Below are 20,223 nucleotides of genomic sequence, written 5' to 3'. Positions count from 1 at the left end.
TTTTTGTTCTCCTCTGGATTCAGGTCTTCCCCAATGTTTTTTTTTGCATGCAAGTTGGAGTGTGTATAAGACTTGGCTAGAAAGTTTAAAAATGTTTATTTATAACAAGAACCACACATAAAACCCACACAATTTGAGCCAAGGAATGCCTAATTCCCCAATAAAGAAATATTTTACAGATACAAGCCTGCAAACTGTCTCATCACCTGAAAGCTGAGCAAGTGTCACATTTGGGATATCAAAACATTATCAAATGCTTAGAATCAGACTGCAGGCAATATGCATCTATAGTGTCTTATTTTCACACCAAACATCACCAGTTGTTTAGGGCTGATTTTTTTCTGTTTTATACTGTAAATGCTTTTTGTCTTTGAAAAATCCCTGTTATCAGTAGCTGCAAGGCCCCCATCTTTCATGTATATAAAAGTACTGATAGGTATGTGAGCACAAAGTTACCTATAATTGTTTAATCAATGTCACAACCTGTTAAGTGTTTTGGGAGGATATCAATCTGTAACGCTCTCAAATGAAACCACACAGCTACTTGGCTTTGAATGTTGAAACAGTTTTCCCCAGGAATGGACCTGAGAGCCAACAGATACTTTACTAGTCTATCTTGGCCCCTGGAAGAAGAGCCCTCTGCTGGAATTACCGCCGGACCTATGCCCGGCGGACTGAGGTGAGTAAGACCCCTAACCCTCCCTTAGGGGTACCTAACACTAACCTCCCCCCAGGGGTGCCTAAACCTAACCCACCCTCCCCCACAACCTAATCCTAACCCTCCCAGGGGGGGTGGGGCCTAAACTTAACCTCCCCGCGGTAGTGCCTGACACTAACCGCCCCTTTTCCCCTGGCCTAACCCTCCCGGGTGGGTGCCTCACCCTAATTCCTCCTGGAGTCCCTAAAGCTGCACTGCAGCCCCCCTTCCCCCCCCCCGCCACCCCTTGGCTATAAGCTCCCGACACCCGGCTTACCTACGTTCGGTTTGCTGGGCATCGGGATTTTGCTGTGGGGCTTATGATAGGAGTCTGTATTTAGACTCCTACCATGTCGGGATTTCACTGTCAGGAGGCCGGCGAACGGTATTTCGACGGCCGGCTTCCTGACTACATCCCCTGCTAAGGGTTGTACAGAAGACCCAGAAAGTCTTTGGGTAGGGATCAGATTGGTTTCTGGTACTTTGATCATCCATGGAGCTCCAAAACCTTTGCCATCTTTTGCTAATGTGCCTGAAGTAGAAGCGGAGATCAAGAGATAATCTAGGTAAGGGATAATCATCACTTCCCTAGACCTTAGAAAACCCTTAATGGCAACCATCATTTTCATTAACGTCCATTTGGATGTCGCTAGGACAAAAATCAGAGCCTTAAACTGGCAATGATTGTACCAAACAGAAAATAGGAGAAATCATAGGTGACCTTCCCAGAATGGAAGACTATGTCTAGAAGTGTTAAGTTACCAGGTGAACTGTGGCAAAGCACACACAGAGACATGGAGCCATTCGCTGATCAGTGAAAGTAGTAAAGGGACAGCTTCCTTCACCTACAACCAACATGAGCTACATGAGCTCAGAAATAGCCTGTGCAAGGGATTTAGCCAACGCTGGTTCTGCCAGATCAGTGACCAAACCCATAGTTGTGAGCAGCAGCAGCCAGTGGAATAACCCCAAAGTAGGTCGATTCAACTAGCTGCAAGCAGCGTGGTATGCCGTTGCACGGCATGGAAATGCCGGCTATAGCATATAAACTTGCTCCCAATCGCACAGATTTTTGTATGCAGCACTATGGAGCTGCATACAAAAATACACAAGTTCAGGGCTACTATAAGTGCCATATGCACTCACTTATAGTATGTGAGGTGAGCAGTCTATTTAAATTGACCCACAAGTTGAAAAGCAGTAGGTGGCAACAATAATGTTGCCGCCTTACCCTGGTCTAGTTTTCAGGCAGCCAATAGAGGTGGTCTGATTCCACACAGCTGCTGTCCCAAGTAGGGAGAGGAGTTCTTAAATTATTTAATAAATACATTCTAATGCCATCTCAGAGAAAAAGACCCTGTCCCAATAACAAAATAAAGAATTAAAGAAAAAAAATGAAGTTTTCTGCAGGATGGAGATACAGAAGAGAAAGGGGCAGAATGCATTATATGCTGGATTATAATCATAAAATTTATTCTGGTCTGTAATTAAAGAAACCAAAAAAATACCTGTCCAACTTGTACTACTAATCAGCAAGGCGGGTCTCTCTTCCCTATATGCAACCATTCCAGTTGAAAGGTTTAATTCTGTGAATGCTGATTTCTCCATATCGGATTTTGCTGATTTTGTCCTGAGAATGGAAGGGAAGAAAAATAATATAAAATTTATATTTATATATAATATTTTACAGGTTGAGTCTCCCGTATCCAAATATTCCGAAATTCAGAATATTTTTAGCATCACTGAGATTTTTGATGGTTCAATGTACACAAACTTAATGCATTCACAAAATTATTAAAAATAAAGTATAAAATGACCTATAAGGTGTATATGAAACATAAATGAATTTCATGTATGTGTACACACTTTTTTTGAGCCACAAAATTATTGAAAATATTGTATATAATTACCTGCAGGCTGTGTGTATAAGGTGTACGTAACACATAAATTCATTCTGTGTGTATATTGGGGCCCTATTCCTAAGACATTGCAATATGGTATGCAATTACTCCAAAATACGGAATATTCCGATATCCAAAATACTCTTGGTCCCAAGCATTTTGGATATGGGAGACTAAATAAATAAAATATGAGATATGGTAAGAACTTACCCTTGTTATCTCTATTTCTACGAAGTCCATAGGGTTCCACAGGATACCTTGGGGTATAGGTGTGACGTCAGTCGCAGGGCACCAAAGAGTTAAGCTTTCAGCCTCCCAGGATGCACTAGGTCCCCCTCCTATACCCCGCCCCCGGGCCAAGGCACCTCAGTTAGTTACCAAGCCATAGGCCGGAGGAGGAGAAGGAAGAGAGAGAACAAAGATCTGGACACATACAAGAATCACATTCTCACCAGAGGGAGACGGAAAACCGGTGACCAGAGCAAAGCCCATCTGCAGCACAGGTGCGACAGGGCGGGAGTCCTGTGGAACCCTATGGACTTCGTAGAAATAGAGATAACAAGGGTAAGTTCTTACCATATCTCATATTTTCTACTTCAGGGTCCATAGGGTATCCACAGGATACCTTGGGGATGTCCCAAAGCAGTATCCTTTAAGGGTGGGGACGCTCCTGTGCAGAAAGGAGAATCCGCTGCCCGAAGGAAGCATCCTGAGAGGCGAAGGTGTCAAACCTGTAATACCTCACGAAGGTATGGACAGAAGACCACGTAGCAGCCTTGCAGATCTGAACTGCCGAGGCACCACGTCGAGCTGCCCACGAAGGACCCACAGACCTAGTGGAATGAGCCTTCAGAGAAGGAGGGACCGGTAGGCCTTCATGAAGATAAGCTTCAGAAATAGCCATACGGATCCAGGCTGCCAAAGTTTGCTTTGAAGCAGGCCAACCCTTTTTACAGAAGCCATAGAGGACAACAAAGCGTCCGACTTCCTAAACAAAGAAGTGCGGTCAACATAAGTCCTTAAGGCCCGCACAACATCCAAAGAGGCCTCACCCACGGAAAGACCCGGTGAGTTAAAGGCCGGAACAACTATTTCCTCGTTAACATGAAACTGGGAAACAACTTTGGGAAGAAACTCGGGCCGAGTGCGGAGCACTGCCCTGTTCCCATGAAAAACCAAGAAAGGGGGTCTACAAGAAAGAGCCCCTAACTCAGAAACACGTCTGGCTGAAGCAACGGCCAGAAGGAAAACAGTCTTAGCTGTTAGCCATTTAATATCCACTGAGCCCAGTGGTTCAAACGGCGGTCCTTGGAGAGCCCTCAGGACCACAGCCAAATCCCAAGGCGCCACAGGTGGAACAAAGGGCAGCTCGACGTGGTGCCTCGGCAGTTCAGATCTGCAAGGCTGCTACGTGGTCTTCTGTCCATACCTTCGTGAGGTATTACAGGTTTGACACCTTCGCCTCTCAGGATGCTTCCTTCGGGCAGCGGATTCTCCTTTCTGCACAGGAGCGTCCCCACCCTTAAAGGATACTGCTTTGGGACATCCCCAAGGTATCCTGTGGATACCCTATGGACCCTGAAGTAGAAAATATGAGATATGGTAAGAACTTACCCTTGTTATCTCTATTTCTACGAAGTCCATAGGGTTCCACAGGACTCCCGCCCTGTCGCACCTGTGCTGCAGATGGGCTTTGCTCTGGTCACCGGTTTTCCGTCTCCCTCTGGTGAGAATGTGATTCTTGTATGTGTCCAGATCTTTGTTCTCTCTCTTCCTTCTCCTCCTCCGGCCTATGGCTTGGTAACTAACTGAGGTGCCTTGGCCCGGGGGCGGGGTATAGGAGGGGGACCTAGTGCATCCTGGGAGGCTGAAAGCTTAACTCTTTGGTGCCCTGCGACTGACGTCACACCTATACCCCAAGGTATCCTGTGGAACCCTATGGACTTCGTAGAAATAGAGATAACAAGGGTAAGTTCTTACCATATCTCATATTTTCACTCCAGACCTCTGCAGCACCTGATCCTGTCCAAGTGGAACGGGCTGCCTCAGTCTCTGAAGTTCCAGACGATTGTGCTCACCCCGGAGGTTCGCCTGTCCCTTGCGTGGTGGTTAAAGACGACCCACCTCAACAAGGGACGTCCGTTCTGGGTTCCAAATTGGGTCCTGTTGACAACGGACGCCAGTCTTCGGGGCTGGGGAGCAGTTTCGGGTCCACACTTGTTCCAGGGCAGGTGGACACCGACAGAAGCGGAGCTTCCAATAAATATCTTGGAACTCCGTGCGGTCTTCAATGCTCTCCTGCAGGCACAGCGGTTTCTCCAGGGTCACCCGGTGCAGGTCCAGTCGGACAATGCTACCACCGTGGCCTACATAAACAGGCAAGGAGGAACTCGCAGTCGGGCGGCTCTCGTAGAGGTCTCTCGGATCCTGGTTTGGGCGGAGCGCAATCTTCCGGCCATATCAGCGGTCTTCATCCCGGGAGTGCTAAATTGGGAGGCGGACTTTCTAAGTCGCCAGGACGTTCATCCAGGGGAATGGTCCCTGCACCCGGACGTTTTTCAACTACTGGTGGACAGGTGGGGTCTTCCAGAAATCGACCTCATGGCGTCCCGGCACAACAACAAGTTGCCGGTGTACGGGTCTCGCACAAGAGACGAAGGGGCGTCTCTGGTGGATGCTCTGTCCGTCCGGTGGACGTTCAGGTTCGCATACCTGTTCCCTCCGGTCTCCCTTCTTCCACGGGTAATCCGGAAATTCAAACAGGAAGGAGGGACGCTCCTGTTGATAGCTCCCGCGTGGCCCAGACGGCACTGGTTCTCAGACCTTCAGGGTCTGTCCGTGGACAGTCCTCTGCGGTTGCCGCTACGACCGGACCTTCTGTCTCAGGGTCCTTGTCTTCACCCGGACCTGACTCAGCTGTCTTTGGCGGCGTGGCTGTTGAGACGGCCATGCTGAGGTCCTGGGGGTTTTCCAGCTCTGTGGTGCGTACCATGTTACGAGCTCGGAAACCGTCTTCCGCGAGGATATACCATCGCGTGTGGCATACGTTCTTCCAGTGGTGTCGACCGAGAGGTTATGCACCGCGGGAGTTTCGTCTGTCTCGGATTCTCGCCTTCCTGCAAGCGGGACTAGATCATGGGCTTCGCCTTGCTTCTTTGAAGGTACAGGTTTCGGCCCTATCTGTCTGGTTTCACCGTAGGATTGCTACAATCCCGGATGTGCGCACCTTTATGCAAGGTGTTCTCCGTATTCAGCCGCCCTTTGTTCCACCTGTGGCGCCTTGGGATTTGGCTGTGGTCCTGAGGGCTCTCCAAGGACCGCCGTTTGAACCACTGGGCTCAGTGGATATTAAATGGCTAACAGCTAAGACTGTTTTCCTTCTGGCCGTTGCTTCAGCCAGACGTGTTTCTGAGTTAGGGGCTCTTTCTTGTAGACCCCCTTTCTTGGTTTTTCATGGGAACAGGGCAGTGCTCCGCACTCGGCCCGAGTTTCTTCCCAAAGTTGTTTCCCAGTTTCATGTTAACGAGGAAATAGTTGTTCCGGCCTTTAACTCACCGGGTCTTTCCGTGGGTGAGGCCTCTTTGGATGTTGTGCGGGCCTTAAGGACTTAAATGCTGAATGCGGAGAACACCCTGCATAAAGGTGCGCACATCTGGGATTATAGCAATCCTACGGTGAAACCAGACAGATAGGGCCGAAACCTGTACCTTCAAAGAAGCAAGGCGAAGCCCATGATCTAGTCCCGCTTGCAGGAAGGCGAGAATCCGAGACAGACGAAACTCCCGCGGTGCATAACCTCTCGGTCGACACCACTGGAAGAACGTATGCCACACGCGATGGTATATCCTCGCGGAAGACGGTTTCCGAGCTCGTAACATGGTACGCACCACAGAGCTGGAAAACCCCCGGGACCTCAGCATGGCCGTCTCAACAGCCACGCCGTCAAAGACAGCCGAGTCAGGTCCGGGTGAAGGCAAGGACCCTGAGACAGAAGGTCCGGTCGTAGCGGCAACCGCAGAGGACTGTCCACGGACAGACCCTGAAGGTCTGAGAACCAGAGCCGTCTGGGCCACGCGGGAGCTATCAACAGGAGCGTCCCTCCTTCCTGTTTGAATTTCCGGATTACCCGTGGAAGAAGGGAGACCGGAGGGAACAGGTATGCGAACCTGAACGTCCACCGGACGGACAGAGCATCCACCAGAGACGCCCCTTCGTCTCTTGTGCGAGACCCGTACACCGGCAACTTGTTGTTGTGCCGGGACGCCATGAGGTCGATTTCTGGAAGACCCCACCTGTCCACCAGTAGTTGAAAAACGTCCGGGTGCAGGGACCATTCCCCTGGATGAACGTCCTGGCGACTTAGAAAGTCCGCCTCCCAATTTAGCACTCCCGGGATGAAGACCGCTGATATGGCCGGAAGATTGCGCTCCGCCCAAACCAGGATCCGAGAGACCTCTACGAGAGCAGCCCGACTGCGAGTTCCTCCTTGCCTGTTTATGTAGGCCACGGTGGTAGCGTTGTCCGACTGGACCTGCACCGGGCGACCCTGGAGAAACCGCTGTGCCTGCTGGAGAGCATTGAAGACCGCACGGAGTTCCAAGATATTTATTGGAAGCTCCGCTTCTGTCGGCGTCCACCTGCCCTGGAACAAGTGTGGACCCGAAACTGCTCCCCAGCCCCGAAGACTGGCGTCCGTTGTCAACAGGACCCAATTTGGAACCCAGAACGGACGTCCCTTGTTGAGGTGGGTCGTCTGTAACCACCACGCAAGGGACAGGCGAACCTCCTGGGTGAGCACAATCGTCTGGGACTTCAGAGACTGAGTCAGCCCGTTCCACTTGGACAGGATCAGGTGCTGCAGAGGTCTGGAGTGAAACTGGGCGTATTCCACCATGTCGAACACCGACACCATGGAGCCCAGTAACCTCATCGCCGAGTGTAAGGACACCCGGCGGCTGTGCAGGCAACTGCGCACCATTGACTGTAAAGCAGAGATCTTGTCCTCCGTCACGAAGATCCTTTGCTGTCCCGAGTCCAATAAGGCTCCAAGATGCAGAATCCTCCGAGACGGGATTAGAGTGGACTTCTGCCAGTTGATTAGCCAGCCGTTGCAGCAGTGCAATGGTCAGGTCCAAGTGGCGTAACAGGAGCTCTGGAGATCCTGCCACCAATAACAGGTCGTCCAAATACGGCAACATGCGGACTCCCTGCAGCCGCAGAGAAGCCGCCATGACCGCCATCACCTTGGTGAAAACACGTGGTGCTGTTGCCAGGCCAAAAGGTAACGCCCGAAACTGGAAGTGGTCGCTGCGGATTACAAACCTGAGGAACTGTTGATGGCGCAAAAGAATAGGGACATGCAGGTAAGCGTCCTGTATGTCCAATGACACCAAGTAGTCCCCAGGTTCCAGCGCCAGAATGATGGACCGTAGGGTCTCCATCCGAAACTTCGGGACCCGCAAAGACTTGTTGAGTGCTTTGAGGTTGAGAATCGGACGATATGACCCATTGGGTTTCTGTACCAAAAATAGATTTGAATAGAAACCCTGGCCCCTCTGGGAGAATGGAACAGCCACTATAACTCCAGCCTGGAGCATAGTGTGCAATACCTTCCGCAGCTCCGTAGCCTTGTTCCGGTCTGATGGGAGACCCGTGGTGAAGAAGCGAGCCGGGGGTCTGTGCCGGAAGGAGAGGGCGTATCCGTGGGAAACCACCTCCAGAACCCAAGTGTCTGTCGTAGTGGTCGACCAACACTGGGCGAACTGTAGCAGGCGGCCTCCCACCCTGGGATCCCCCAAAGGGAGGCCCGGACCGTCAGGCCGCAGGCTTGTCATCTGGCTTGGGGGCCGGACGTCTGGTACTCCATGCCTGCTTCCGGGGCTTGACCGATTTCTTAGGGCCAGCCTGTCGAGGAAACGACTGTGGTTTGGGCCTGCCCTGGGCCCTAGATGACCGAAAGGACGATGGTCCCGAACCAGAAGGAGCAGCGGCCGACGGGAGACAAGCAGATTTGGCTGCCGCCAGCGTGGCCACAATCTTATCCAGATCCGGACCGAAGAGAACTTCTCCGGTAAACGGCAACGCTTCCAGACCTTTCTTGGAATCTGCGTCCGCCTTCCAGGATCGCAGCCACAAGGTGCGACGAGCAGCCACCGCTGCTGAAGAAATTCTAGACACCAGAGTACTAATGTCTAGAGCCGCCTCGTTGATGTAGGTGGCCGAATCACGGAGATTGCCAATCAACTCCGCCTGTTCGGCCGGACAGTCGGATTCAAAAGAAGCCTCTAATGAATCCGCCCAGCGCTCCATCGCTCTGGCAACCCAGCAAATGGCCATAGCCGGCCGTGCTGCCCCCCCTGCAAGGGAATAAGCGGACTTCAGGCAGATTTCTACCTTGCGGTCCGTAGCATCCTTAAGGGAGGACATGGATGGCATCGGCAATGTGGCACTACGGACAAGACGGGTCACGTGAGAATCCACCTGTGGAGGGGATTCCCACTTAGCAAAATAATTATCCGCGAACGGATAAGCCACCGCCAGGAGTCTCTGCGGCTGGTATCTTTTGCCAGGTTGTTTCCACGCCTCCTCTAAATGGTCCACCAACTGACCCGAAAGAGGAAAGACTGTGGCATCGCCCTTCACATCTTTGAAAAAGGCATACTTAGATTTAGCCGCTGGGGGAACTTCGTCCTCAATCACCAAGGCTGTGCGGACCGCCCGAATAAGTCCAGGAATATATACTTTGGACTTAGCATCAGCGTCCTTAGTATGGAAAGGTTCCTGATCGTAAGGATCCAGAATCTCCCCATCATCAGACGTCCCTTCGTCATCCTCATAAGGAGCGGACAGAGACGCCACCGGCCTTTTATGAGGCCGCATCACAGACTCCCCTTGCAACACATCCGACAAGTGCTGTACAGAACTCGTCAGGGAGTTAACCCACGCTGGCTCCTGAGAACCCGGGAGCGGGGAAATAGGGAGACTGTGGGGTACCACCAATTGTCGTGGGAACCCCTGCATGGGTGACGACACCACAGACTGCTGGGACAAACCCATCGGAGTAAACGCGGGCTGCGGAGCTAACTGGCCCACTAAAGCTGTTAACGCCTGAGCGAAACAAGCCCAGGGCGGCTCCTGTACCGGTGCTGTAACCGTAATAGGCTGCGCCATGGACAAACACTGCCGGCAAAGGCCCTCCGCGCTACCCTCCCCCTCCGCTAACGGTACTTTGCACGTGGTACACTGTAGCCGGAGGGGAAAATCACTTTCAGACATGATGGCACCACGTATGTGACCTCTCTCACCAATTAAGTATTAAATAGGCGAGAGACCACCCTGCAGCACCGCACCGCAAGGGCTTTAGCAGAAAGAACAGGGACAGTAATAAAGCTGACAGTTTAGAGAAGAAAAGTTACAGGCAGCGCTAGCACAGTCACATACAATGCAGAGAAATAACAATTCCTGCACTAACAGCGCTGATCACTCAACTACACAGACACAGGGCCTGGTAGGACACAGCGCTGCATACACAGACCTGAGCCACAGCGGAGGAGAGGTATGCGGGGGGACCCAGACCACGATGCTTCCTTCCAGACTTCCAGCAGCGTTCACCATGCGTTGCAGAGAAGATGGCCGCCGAGGAGCAGAGAGAAGCTGGCCTGGGGGAGGAGCGCTGACACAGGACCAGTCAGCACAGTGCAGAGAGGGCTGTGTGCAGCGGGGGAGGCGCCGGCTGTGAGACAGGGAAGGCGCGCTCCCCTGGCATGCATTTAACCCCTGGGACGCCGCAGCGCTACCGCTCTGCTGCGGTCCGCTGTCCCAGGGGGTAGTGGAAGCGCAGGTTGGTCGCCTGGCTCCACGCTGCAGCCAGTCCCCAGGGAGCCCCCTGCCTGGGGACTTAGGACCATGTGATCAGCGGGGACCCACCGCGGGACCCCGCTGCTTACCTCTGTCCCCCTTGAATCCGGCCATGGTCCGGAGCATCTGGGGTCACCGCTAGCTGTGACCCCAGACGCCCACCAGCATCCCCGGATCAGTACCGGCGTTCTGGTACCGGCGGGGTGTAGGGAAGACAGCATGGACGTCAGGACTGACTGTCCATGCTGTTCATCCAGATGTGCAGCCACAGCTGCATGAAGAAAAAGCTTCAGGGGCTCTTCTAGCCCCCACTCCAACAGGTGCACCCGACTCCGGCCGGGCACCAAACTAAACTGAGGTGCCTTGGCCCGGGGGCGGGGTATAGGAGGGGGACCTAGTGCATCCTGGGAGGCTGAAAGCTTAACTCTTTGGTGCCCTGCGACTGACGTCACACCTATACCCCAAGGTATCCTGTGGATACCCTATGGACCCTGAAGTAGAAATATATATATTCCAACATTCTGTCACTCCTAGAAACAATAAATATCTGCGGATGGTGCCCTCACAAAAATATGAGATACGGTAAGAACTTACCCTTGTTATCTCTATTTCTACGAAGTCCATAGGGTTCCACAGGATACCTTGGGGTATAGGTGTGACGTCAGTCGCTGGGCACCATAGAGTTAAGCTTTTCAGCCTCCCAGGATGCACTAGGGTCCCCCTCCTATACCCCGCCCCCGAGCCAAGGCACCTCAGTTAGTTATCAAGCCATAGGCCGGAGGAGGAGAAGGAAGAGAGAGAAAAAAGATCTGGACACATACAAGAATCACATTCTCACCAGAGGGAGACGGAAAACCGGTGACCAGAGCAAAGCCCATCTGCAGCACAGGTGCGACAGGGTGGGAGTCCTGTGGAACCCTATGGACTTCGTAGAAATAGAGATAACAAGGGTAAGTTCTTACCATATCTCATATTTTCTACTTCAGGGTCCATAGGGTATCCACAGGATACCTTGGGGATGTCCCAAAGCAGTATCCTTTAAGGGTGGGGACGCTCCTGTGCAGAAAGGAGAATCCGCTGCCCGAAGGAAGCATCCTGAGAGGCGAAGGTGTCAAACCTGTAATACCTCACGAAGGTATGGACAGAGGACCACGTAGCAGCCTTGCAGATCTGAACTGCCGAGGCACCACGTCGAGCTGCCCACGAAGGACCCACAGACCTAGTGGAATGAGCCTTCAGAGAAGGAGGGACCGGTAGGCCTTCATGAAGATAAGCTTCAGAAATAGCCATACGGATCCAGGCTGCCAAAGTTTGCTTTGAAGCAGGCCAACCCTTTTTACGGAAGCCATAGAGGACAAACAAAGCGTCCGACTTCCTAAACGAAGAAGTGCGGTCAACATAAGTCCTTAAGGCCCGCACAACATCCAAAGAGGCCTCACCCACGGAAAGACCCGGTGAGTTAAAGGCCGGAACAACTATTTCCTCGTTAACATGAAACTGGGAAACAACTTTGGGAAGAAACTCGGGCCGAGTGCGGAGCACTGCCCTATTCCCATAAAAAACCAAGAAAGGGGGTCTACAAGAAAGAGCCCCTAACTCAGAAACACGTCTGGCCGAAGCAATGGCCAGAAGGAAAACAGTCTTAGCTGTTAGCCATTTAAGATCCACTGAGCCCAGTGGTTCAAACGGCGGTCCTTGGAGAGCCCTCAGGACCACAGCCAAATCCCAAGGCGCCACAGGTGGAACAAAGGGCGGCTGAATGCGGAGAACACCCTGCATAAAGGTGCGCACATCCGGGATTGTAGCAATCCTACGGTGAAACCAGACAGATAGGGCCGAAACCTGTACCTTCAAAGAAGCAAGGCGAAGCCCATGATCTAGTCCCGCTTGCAGGAAGGCGAGAATCCGAGACAGACGAAACTCCCGCGGTGCATAACCTCTCGGTCGACACCACTGGAAGAACGTATGCCACACGCGATGGTATATACTCGCGGAAGACGGTTTCCGAGCTCGTAACATGGTACGCACCACAGAGCTGGAAAACCCCCGGGACCTCAGCATGGCCGTCTCAACAGCCACGCCGTCAAAGACAGCCGAGTCAGGTCCGGGTGAAGGCAAGGACCCTGAGACAGAAGGTCCGGTCGTAGCGGCAACCGCAGAGGACTGTCCACGGACAGACCCTGAAGGTCTGAGAACCAGTGCCGTCTGGGCCACGCGGGAGCTATCAACAGGAGCGTCCCTCTCTCCTGTTTGAATTTCCGGATTACCCGTGGAAGAAGGGAGACCGGAGGGAACAGGTATGCGAACCTGAACGTCCACCGGACGGACAGAGCATCCACCAGAGACGCCCCTTCGTCTCTTGTGCGAGACCCGTACACCGGCAACTTGTTGTTGTGCCGGGACGCCATGAGGTCGATTTCTGGAAGACCCCACCTGTCCACCAGTAGTTGAAAAACGTCCGGGTGCAGGGACCATTCCCCCGGATGAACGTCCTGGCGACTTAGAAAGTCCGCCTCCCAATTTAGCACTCCCGGGATGAAGACCGCTGATATGGCCGGAAGATTGCGCTCCGCCCAAACCAGGATCCGAGAGACCTCTACGAGAGCCGCCCGACTGCGAGTTCCTCCTTGCCTGTTTATGTAGGCCACGGTGGTAGCGTTGTCCGACTGGACCTGCACCGGGCGACCCTGGAGAAACCGCTGTGCCTGCTGGAGAGCATTGAAGACCGCACGGAGTTCCAAGATATTTATTGGAAGCTCCGCTTCTGTCGGCGTCCACCTGCCCTGGAACAAGTGTGGACCCGAAACTGCTCCCCAGCCCCGAAGACTGGCGTCCGTTGTCAACAGGACCCAATTTGGAACCCAGAACGGACGTCCCTTGTTGAGGTGGGTCGCCTGTAACCACCACGCAAGGGATAGGCGAACCTCCTGGGTGAGCACAATCGTCTGGGACTTCAGAGACTGAGGCAGCCCGTTCCACTTGGACAGGATCAGGTGCTGCAGAGGTCTGGAGTGAAACTGGGCGTATTCCACCATGTCGAACACCGACACCATGGAGCCCAGTAACCTCATCGCCGAGTGTAAGGACACCCGGCGGCTGTGCAGGCAACTGCGCACCCTTGACTGTAAAGCAGAGATCTTGTCCTCCGTCACGAAGATCCTTTGCTGTCCCGAGTCCAATAAGGCTCCAAGATGCAGAATCCTCCGAGACGGGATTAGAGTGGACTTCTGCCAGTTGATTAGCCAGCCGTGCCGTTGCAGCAGTGCAATGGTCAGGTCCAAGTGGCGTAACAGGAGCTCTGGAGATCCTGCCACCAATAACAGGTCGTCCAAATACGGCAACATGCGGACTCCCTGCAGCCGCAGAGAAGCCGCCATGACCGCCATCACCTTGGTGAAAACACGTGGTGCTGTTGCCAGGCCAAAAGGTAACGCCCGAAACTGGAAGTGGTCGCTGCGGATTGCAAACCTGAGGAACTGTTGATGGCGCAAAAGAATAGGGACATGCAGGTAAGCGTCCTGTATGTCCAATGACACCAAGTAGTCCCCAGGTTCCAGCGCCAGAATGATGGACCGTAGGGTCTCCATCCGAAACTTCGGGACCCGCAAAGACTTGTTGAGTGCTTTGAGGTTGAGAATCGGACGATATGACCCATTGGGTTTCTGTACCAAAAATAGATTTGAATAGAAACCCTGGCCCCTCTGGGAGAATGGAACAGGCACTATAACTCCAGCCTGGAGCATAGTGTGCAATACCTTCCGCAGCTCTGTAGCCTTGTTCCGGTCTGATGGGAGACCCGTGGTGAAGAAGCGAGCCGGGGGTCTGTGCCGGAAGGAGAGGGCGTATCCGTGGGAAACCACCTCCAGAACCCAAGTGTCTGTCGTAGTGGTCGACCAACACTGGGCGAACTGTAGCAGGCGGCCTCCCACCCTGGGATCCCCCAAATGGAGGCCCGGACCGTCAGGCCGCAGGCTTGTCATCTGGCTTGGGGGCCGGACGTCTGGTACTCCATGCCTGCTTCCGGGGCTTGACCGATTTCTTAGGGCCAGCCTGTCGAGGAAACGACTGTGGTTTGGGCCTGCCCTGGGCCCTAGATGACCAAAAGGACGATGGTCCCGAACCAGAAGGAGCAGCGGCCGACGGGAGACAAGCAGATTTGGCTGCCGCCAGCGTGGCCACAATCTTATCCAGATCCGGACCGAAGAGAACTTCTCCGGTAAACGGCAACGCTTCCAGACCTTTCTTGGAATCTGCGTCCGCCTTCCAGGATCGCAGCCACAAGGTGCGACGAGCAGCTACCGCTGCTGAAGAAATTCTAGACACCAGAGTACTAATGTCTAGAGCCGCCTCGTTGATGTAGGTGGCCGAATCACGGAGATTGCCAATCAACTCCGCCTGTTCGGCCGGACAGTCGGATTCAAAAAAAGCCTCTAATGAATCCGCCCAGCGCTCCATCGCTCTGGCAACCCAGCAAATGGCCATAGCCGGCCGTGCTGCCCCCCCTGCAAGGGAATAAGCGGACTTCAGGCAGATTTCTACCTTGCGGTCCGTAGCATCCTTAAGGGAGGACATGGATGGCATCGGCAATGTGGCACTACGGACAAGACGGGTCACGTGAGAATCCACCTGTGGAGGGGATTCACACTTAGCAAAATAATTATCCGCGAACGGATAAGCCACCGCCAGGCGTCTCTGCGGCTGGTATCTTTTGCCAGGTTGTTTCCACGCCTCCTCTAAATGGTCCACCAACTGACCCGAAAGAGGAAAGACTGTGGCATCGCCCTTCACATCTTTGAAAAAGGCATACTTAGATTTAGCCGCTGGGGGAACTTCGTCCTCAATCACCAAGGCTGTGCGGACCGCCCGAATAAGTCCAGGAATATATACTTTGGACTTAGCATCAGCGTCCTTAGTATGGAGAGGTTCCTGATCGTAAGGATCCAGAATCTCCCCATCATCAGACGTCCCTTCGTCATCCTCATAAGGAGCGGACAGAGACGCCACCGGCCTTTCATGAGGCCGCATCACAGACTCCCCTTGCAACACATCCGACAAGTGCTGTACAGAACTCGTCAGGGAGTTAACCCACGCTGGCTCCTGAGAACCCGGGAGCGGGGAAATAGGGAGACTGTGGGGTACCACCAATTGTCGTGGGAACCCCTGCATGGGTGACGACACCACAGACTGCTGGGACAAAACCATCGGAGTAAACGCGGGCTGCGGAGCTAACTGGCCCACTAAAGCTGTTAACGCCTGAGCGAAACAAGCCCAGGGCGGCTCCTGTACCGATGCTGTAACCGTAATAGGCCGCGCCATGGACAAACACTGCCGGCAAAGGCCCTCCGGGCTACCCTCCCCCTCCGCTAACGGTACTTTGCACGTGGTACACTGTAGCCGGAGGGGAAAATCACTTTCAGACATGATGGCACCACGTATGTGACCTCTCTCACCAATTAAGTATTAAATAGGCGAGAGACCACCCTGCAGCACCGCACCGCAAGGGCTTTAGCAGAAGAACAGGGACAGTAATAAAGCTGACAGTTTAGAGAAGAAAAGTTACAGGCAGCGCTAGCACAGTCACATACAATGCAGAGAAATAACAATTCCTGCACTAACAGCGCTGATCACTCAACTACACAGACACAGGGCCTGGTAGGACACAGCGCTGCATACACAGACCTGAGCCACAGCGGAGGAGAGGTATGCGGGGGGACCCAGACCACGATGCTTCCGTCCAGCGCTTCCAGCAGCGTTCACCATGCGTTCTGGAGAAGATGGCCGCCGAGGAGCAGAGAGGAGGCTGGCCTGGGGGAGGAGCACTGCCACAGGACCAGTCGGCAGCATGCAGAGAGGACTGTGTGCAGCGGGGGAGGCGCCGGCTGTGAGACAGGGAAGGCGTGCTCCCCTGGCATGCATTTAACCCCTGGGACGCCGCAGCGCTACCGCTCTGCTGCGGTCCGCTGTCCCAGGGGGTAGTGGAAAGCGCAGGTTGGTCGCCTGGCTCCACGCTGCAGCCAGTCCCCAGGGAGCCCCCTGCCTGGGGACTTAGGACCATGTGACCAGCGGGGACCCACCGCGGGACCCCGCTGCTTACCTTTGTCCCCCTTGGATCCGGCCATGGTCCGGAACATCTGGGGTCACCGCTAGCTGTGACCCCAGATGCTCACCAGCATCCCCGGATCGGTACCGGCGTTCTGGTACCGGCGGGGGTGTAGGGAAGACAGCATGGACGTCAGGACTGACTGTCCATGCTGTACATCCAGATGTGCAGCCACAGCTGCACTGAAGAAAGCTTCAGGGGCTCTTCTAGCCCCCCACTCCGACAGGTGCACCCGACGCCGGCCAGGCACCAAACTAAACTGAGGTGCCTTGGCTCGGGGGCGGGGTATAGGAGGGGGACCCTAGTGCATCCTGGGAGGCTGAAAAGCTTAACTCTATGGTGCCCAGCGACTGACGTCACACCTATACCCCAAGGTATCCTGTGGATACCCTATGGACCCTGAAGTAGAAATAATTGTATACAAAGGCAAAGTGCGGCACTCATCCTAGAAAAAGCGCTCCAAGATCTATATAATATATATCAATGTTTCAGTGCACTATCTTCCCGCTGGTCATTTAGACATCTATCATCGGGCAAACATGCTGGACAACCTGACAATAACGTTCAGCATGTTTACAGATGATTGATTGTGCCCCACACTGAATGACTGCTTGTTCAGTGAAGGCACATCACAGACTGACAAACGACTGCACGATTACAATGTCGTAATCGTGCAGTCGTTTTGAGGTCTGCTAGTGGATGGGCAGCATTAGAGATAAACTTATACTTAAATGTGGAGAATATGCCCTCACATGCTGCATTTATTGTATTCCACGAGTCACCAGAGTTACAGGGAGTCGTTTTCTGGTCCATGTTCAGTAAACAGGTCTGTGTTACTGCAATACTTTGGGCTCATTTTTAGAAATAGTCTTAAAGGTGCCCACACACATACTGACTTTTCATCCAATTTGGCCGATTTCGATGAATCTTGACGACAGATCATGTAAAAAATGGCCAAATCGTGAGTTTCTACTCTTGATCACGATGCCGATGCTCGTCCCCGCTCATCGTACATCGTATCTTCAGATCTGCCGTGCTGTAGGGCAGATTAGCCAATCTGGGATACAATGCATTGGCTGCAAGATAGATCTTAAGTCAGATTGGACATTTTTAACTCCAAATCGTGACCCCGACTGCCTGGGGAGAGTTCAAGGGAAATAGTGTACATCGGCTGATTGGGAGCAAGTCCGTACGTGTGTGGGCACCTTTAGACAATTATATATTCATTTAGTGTTAGTCACTTGAAGTAGCAGCTCCAGGGGTGGGGCTGCAGCGCAGTCCAAAACTCAAATAGGGGAGACACTTCAACTGCCAGTGAGTCCCAGACATCTATGTTTGGCAGCATGTGAAATGGCAGTTGGTGTGACTCCCCTATTTGAATCTTGGACTGTGCTGCAGCCCCACCTCTGGAACCTCCACTGGTCACTTGTGTGACTAGTTTGCTCCCTCTCCCAGAGGTCGCAGTGTATACGTGGGTAAAAGGTTTCTCTTTTTCCCTAAAGCATTTTCCTGACTGGCTACCACCAATTTGTTTGAATTTCAGGGATAGGAGGTGGAAATTCCAAAGACTTCTGCATTTATATTTTTTTATTAAATGTTTTAGTAACTTACTGATCTCTGAATGGATCATAATCATTGCCAAGTTCCATGAATAGTTGATGCTTCTGTTCCACTGAAGTCTCTTTAAATATTGAAGGAGGCTTGTCATATAGAGTGATGGACCTGCAACAATAAATGTAACTCATAAAAGGCGTACATAGAATGGTTAATAGATGAAATGTTTAAATGATGTCTCTATGCACTGTCCTATCAGATGTAATCAGCAGACAGCATGGAGTGTCTATTACATTTAAAATTGTCCCAGTCCTTAAAGCAGCAACATGCAGGAAAAGGACGAGGTATAATCAGAACAAGTGAACGAGATTCCTGTGGCTCAGCTACGTGAATGGATCTAGGAGGTGAATGCTGCATGCTAGCAATCTCATGTAGCCTTACAGTACCTTATACTCCAGTTATGCAGCAAGTCTTCCTTCATGGCATTTGTTACACAGAAGTTGTAATCAGACAATCGGCCAAATATTTTTTCATACCTGCAAGAAACAACCATCGAGACATATCAAATTGACACTACATTTTTCACTATTCTTATTTACAAAAGCACATGATGATATGTACTGAGTGGTCAGATTATTATGGTCACTGGGTTAGTACTGGGATGGGCCACCTTTTGCCCTTAATACAGCTAGAATAATTTTAGGCATGGTTTCTACTAACCGTCAGTACATTTCACTGAGAATATTAGTCTAAATGCGATAATCTGCAGAATGTTGCCTCCGCTAGCCTGCAGAGTCGTGACAATGCAAGCAGGATCCATGCCTTTATGCTGTTGTCTCCATATCAACACGTAGTTTAGAGCATTTTTTTACCTTCAAGTGCGCCTTATAGTGAATAGGATGCACAAGCCGCTTCTGCTGATTAAAATTATATGAGTCTGCAGGTATATCTGCATGCAAAATGCTACGTTACAGTGTCAGGCGCTGTTACACAGTGACGTAGCATTTTGCATGCAGATACACCTATAGTCGCATTTCATTTTAATCAGCAAACGCTGCTTGTGTGTCCTATTCACATCAGGAATAAGACGCATTTGAAGGTAAAAAGTCGCACGAATAGACGCTCAGCACTACAGAATCATGCCATGGTGGGACTGGAATGACTGTTTAATGCGCAAGGAAGTAAGAGACAACAGAGACCTGTTACCAATCCTTTACTGCCCAATTCCTGTGTTCCTGAGAAAACTGGAGACTTTCACCATTTACATCAGATAGCAATGGCGTGCGAACAGGCCTTCTGCTTCTGTAGCCCATACGATTTAGTGTGCGGCATACTATTTGTTGAGAGGCCATCTGAAATGGTCCCTGATTCAGATTATCCATAATTTGATGCACTGTTGCAGTCTGTGGGAATGAACATGTCTGCCCATTCTCCTTTCCACTCTAGCATCCCGTAGCAATTTCCAACCACAGGACATGCTCTCAGACTCAGGCCCCCCATTTGCCAATGAGTTTTATCACCAAAACGAGTGATAAATGTCACTGTGTATGATAAATGGTACTGGTCATTTTTCTAACAGTTGGGAGCCGATTGGCTGGAGCACCATTTATCATACACAGTGAAATATATAATTCGTCTTGGTGATAAAACTCGTTACTAAATGAGGCCTATAGTCTTGTCTGTTGGTCCCCTCTGTGAACAGTTTAACAACTGCTGCCCTTCAACAATTCACCAGTACAGCTGTTTTGCTAATTCTCGAACCGCTGCTGCGATTGTCAACAGTCACTACACGTTCAAAGGTTGCATAGTTTACCCATTTGTTCACGACTGATACACTTAAGGTGCCCACACACATACCGACTTGCTCCCATTCAGCCGATGTACACGATTTCCCCTGAACTCTCCCCAGGCAGTCGGGGTCACGATTTGGAGTTAAAAATGTCCAATCTGACTTAAGATCTATCTTGCAGCCAGTGCATTGTATCCCAGATTGGCTAATCTGCCCTACAGCGCAGCAGATCTGAAGATGCGAGGTACGATGAGCGGGGACGAGCATCGGCATTGTGATCAAGAGTAGAAACTCACGATTTGGCCGTTTTTTACATGATCTGTCG

At 51.9% G+C, this 20,223-nt stretch overlaps 1 protein-coding gene across 1 annotated transcript in view; it reads right to left on the bottom strand.

The window, feature by feature from the left end:
• Positions 1 to 20,223, bottom strand: part of ALG1 (ALG1 chitobiosyldiphosphodolichol beta-mannosyltransferase) — a 65,965-nt gene that overhangs the window by 23,081 nt on the left and 22,661 nt on the right. Inside the window, exons 5-7 of the mRNA XM_088466736.1 lie at positions 18,556 to 18,645; positions 18,167 to 18,277; positions 2,206 to 2,327 (exon numbers count right to left, since the gene is read on the bottom strand). Of these exons, the coding sequence (XP_088322862.1) occupies positions 2,206 to 2,327; positions 18,167 to 18,277; positions 18,556 to 18,645 (323 nt within the window). The remainder of the gene's footprint in view (positions 1 to 2,205; positions 2,328 to 18,166; positions 18,278 to 18,555; positions 18,646 to 20,223) is intronic.

This window comes from Taudactylus pleione, unplaced genomic scaffold (genome assembly GCF_031769625.1).
Source record: "Taudactylus pleione unplaced genomic scaffold, aTauple2 ptg000066l, whole genome shotgun sequence".
NCBI lineage: Eukaryota > Metazoa > Chordata > Amphibia > Anura > Myobatrachidae > Taudactylus > Taudactylus pleione.
Note: the sequence above shows the minus strand (reverse complement) of the source record. Positions and strands in the feature narration are given on the sequence as shown.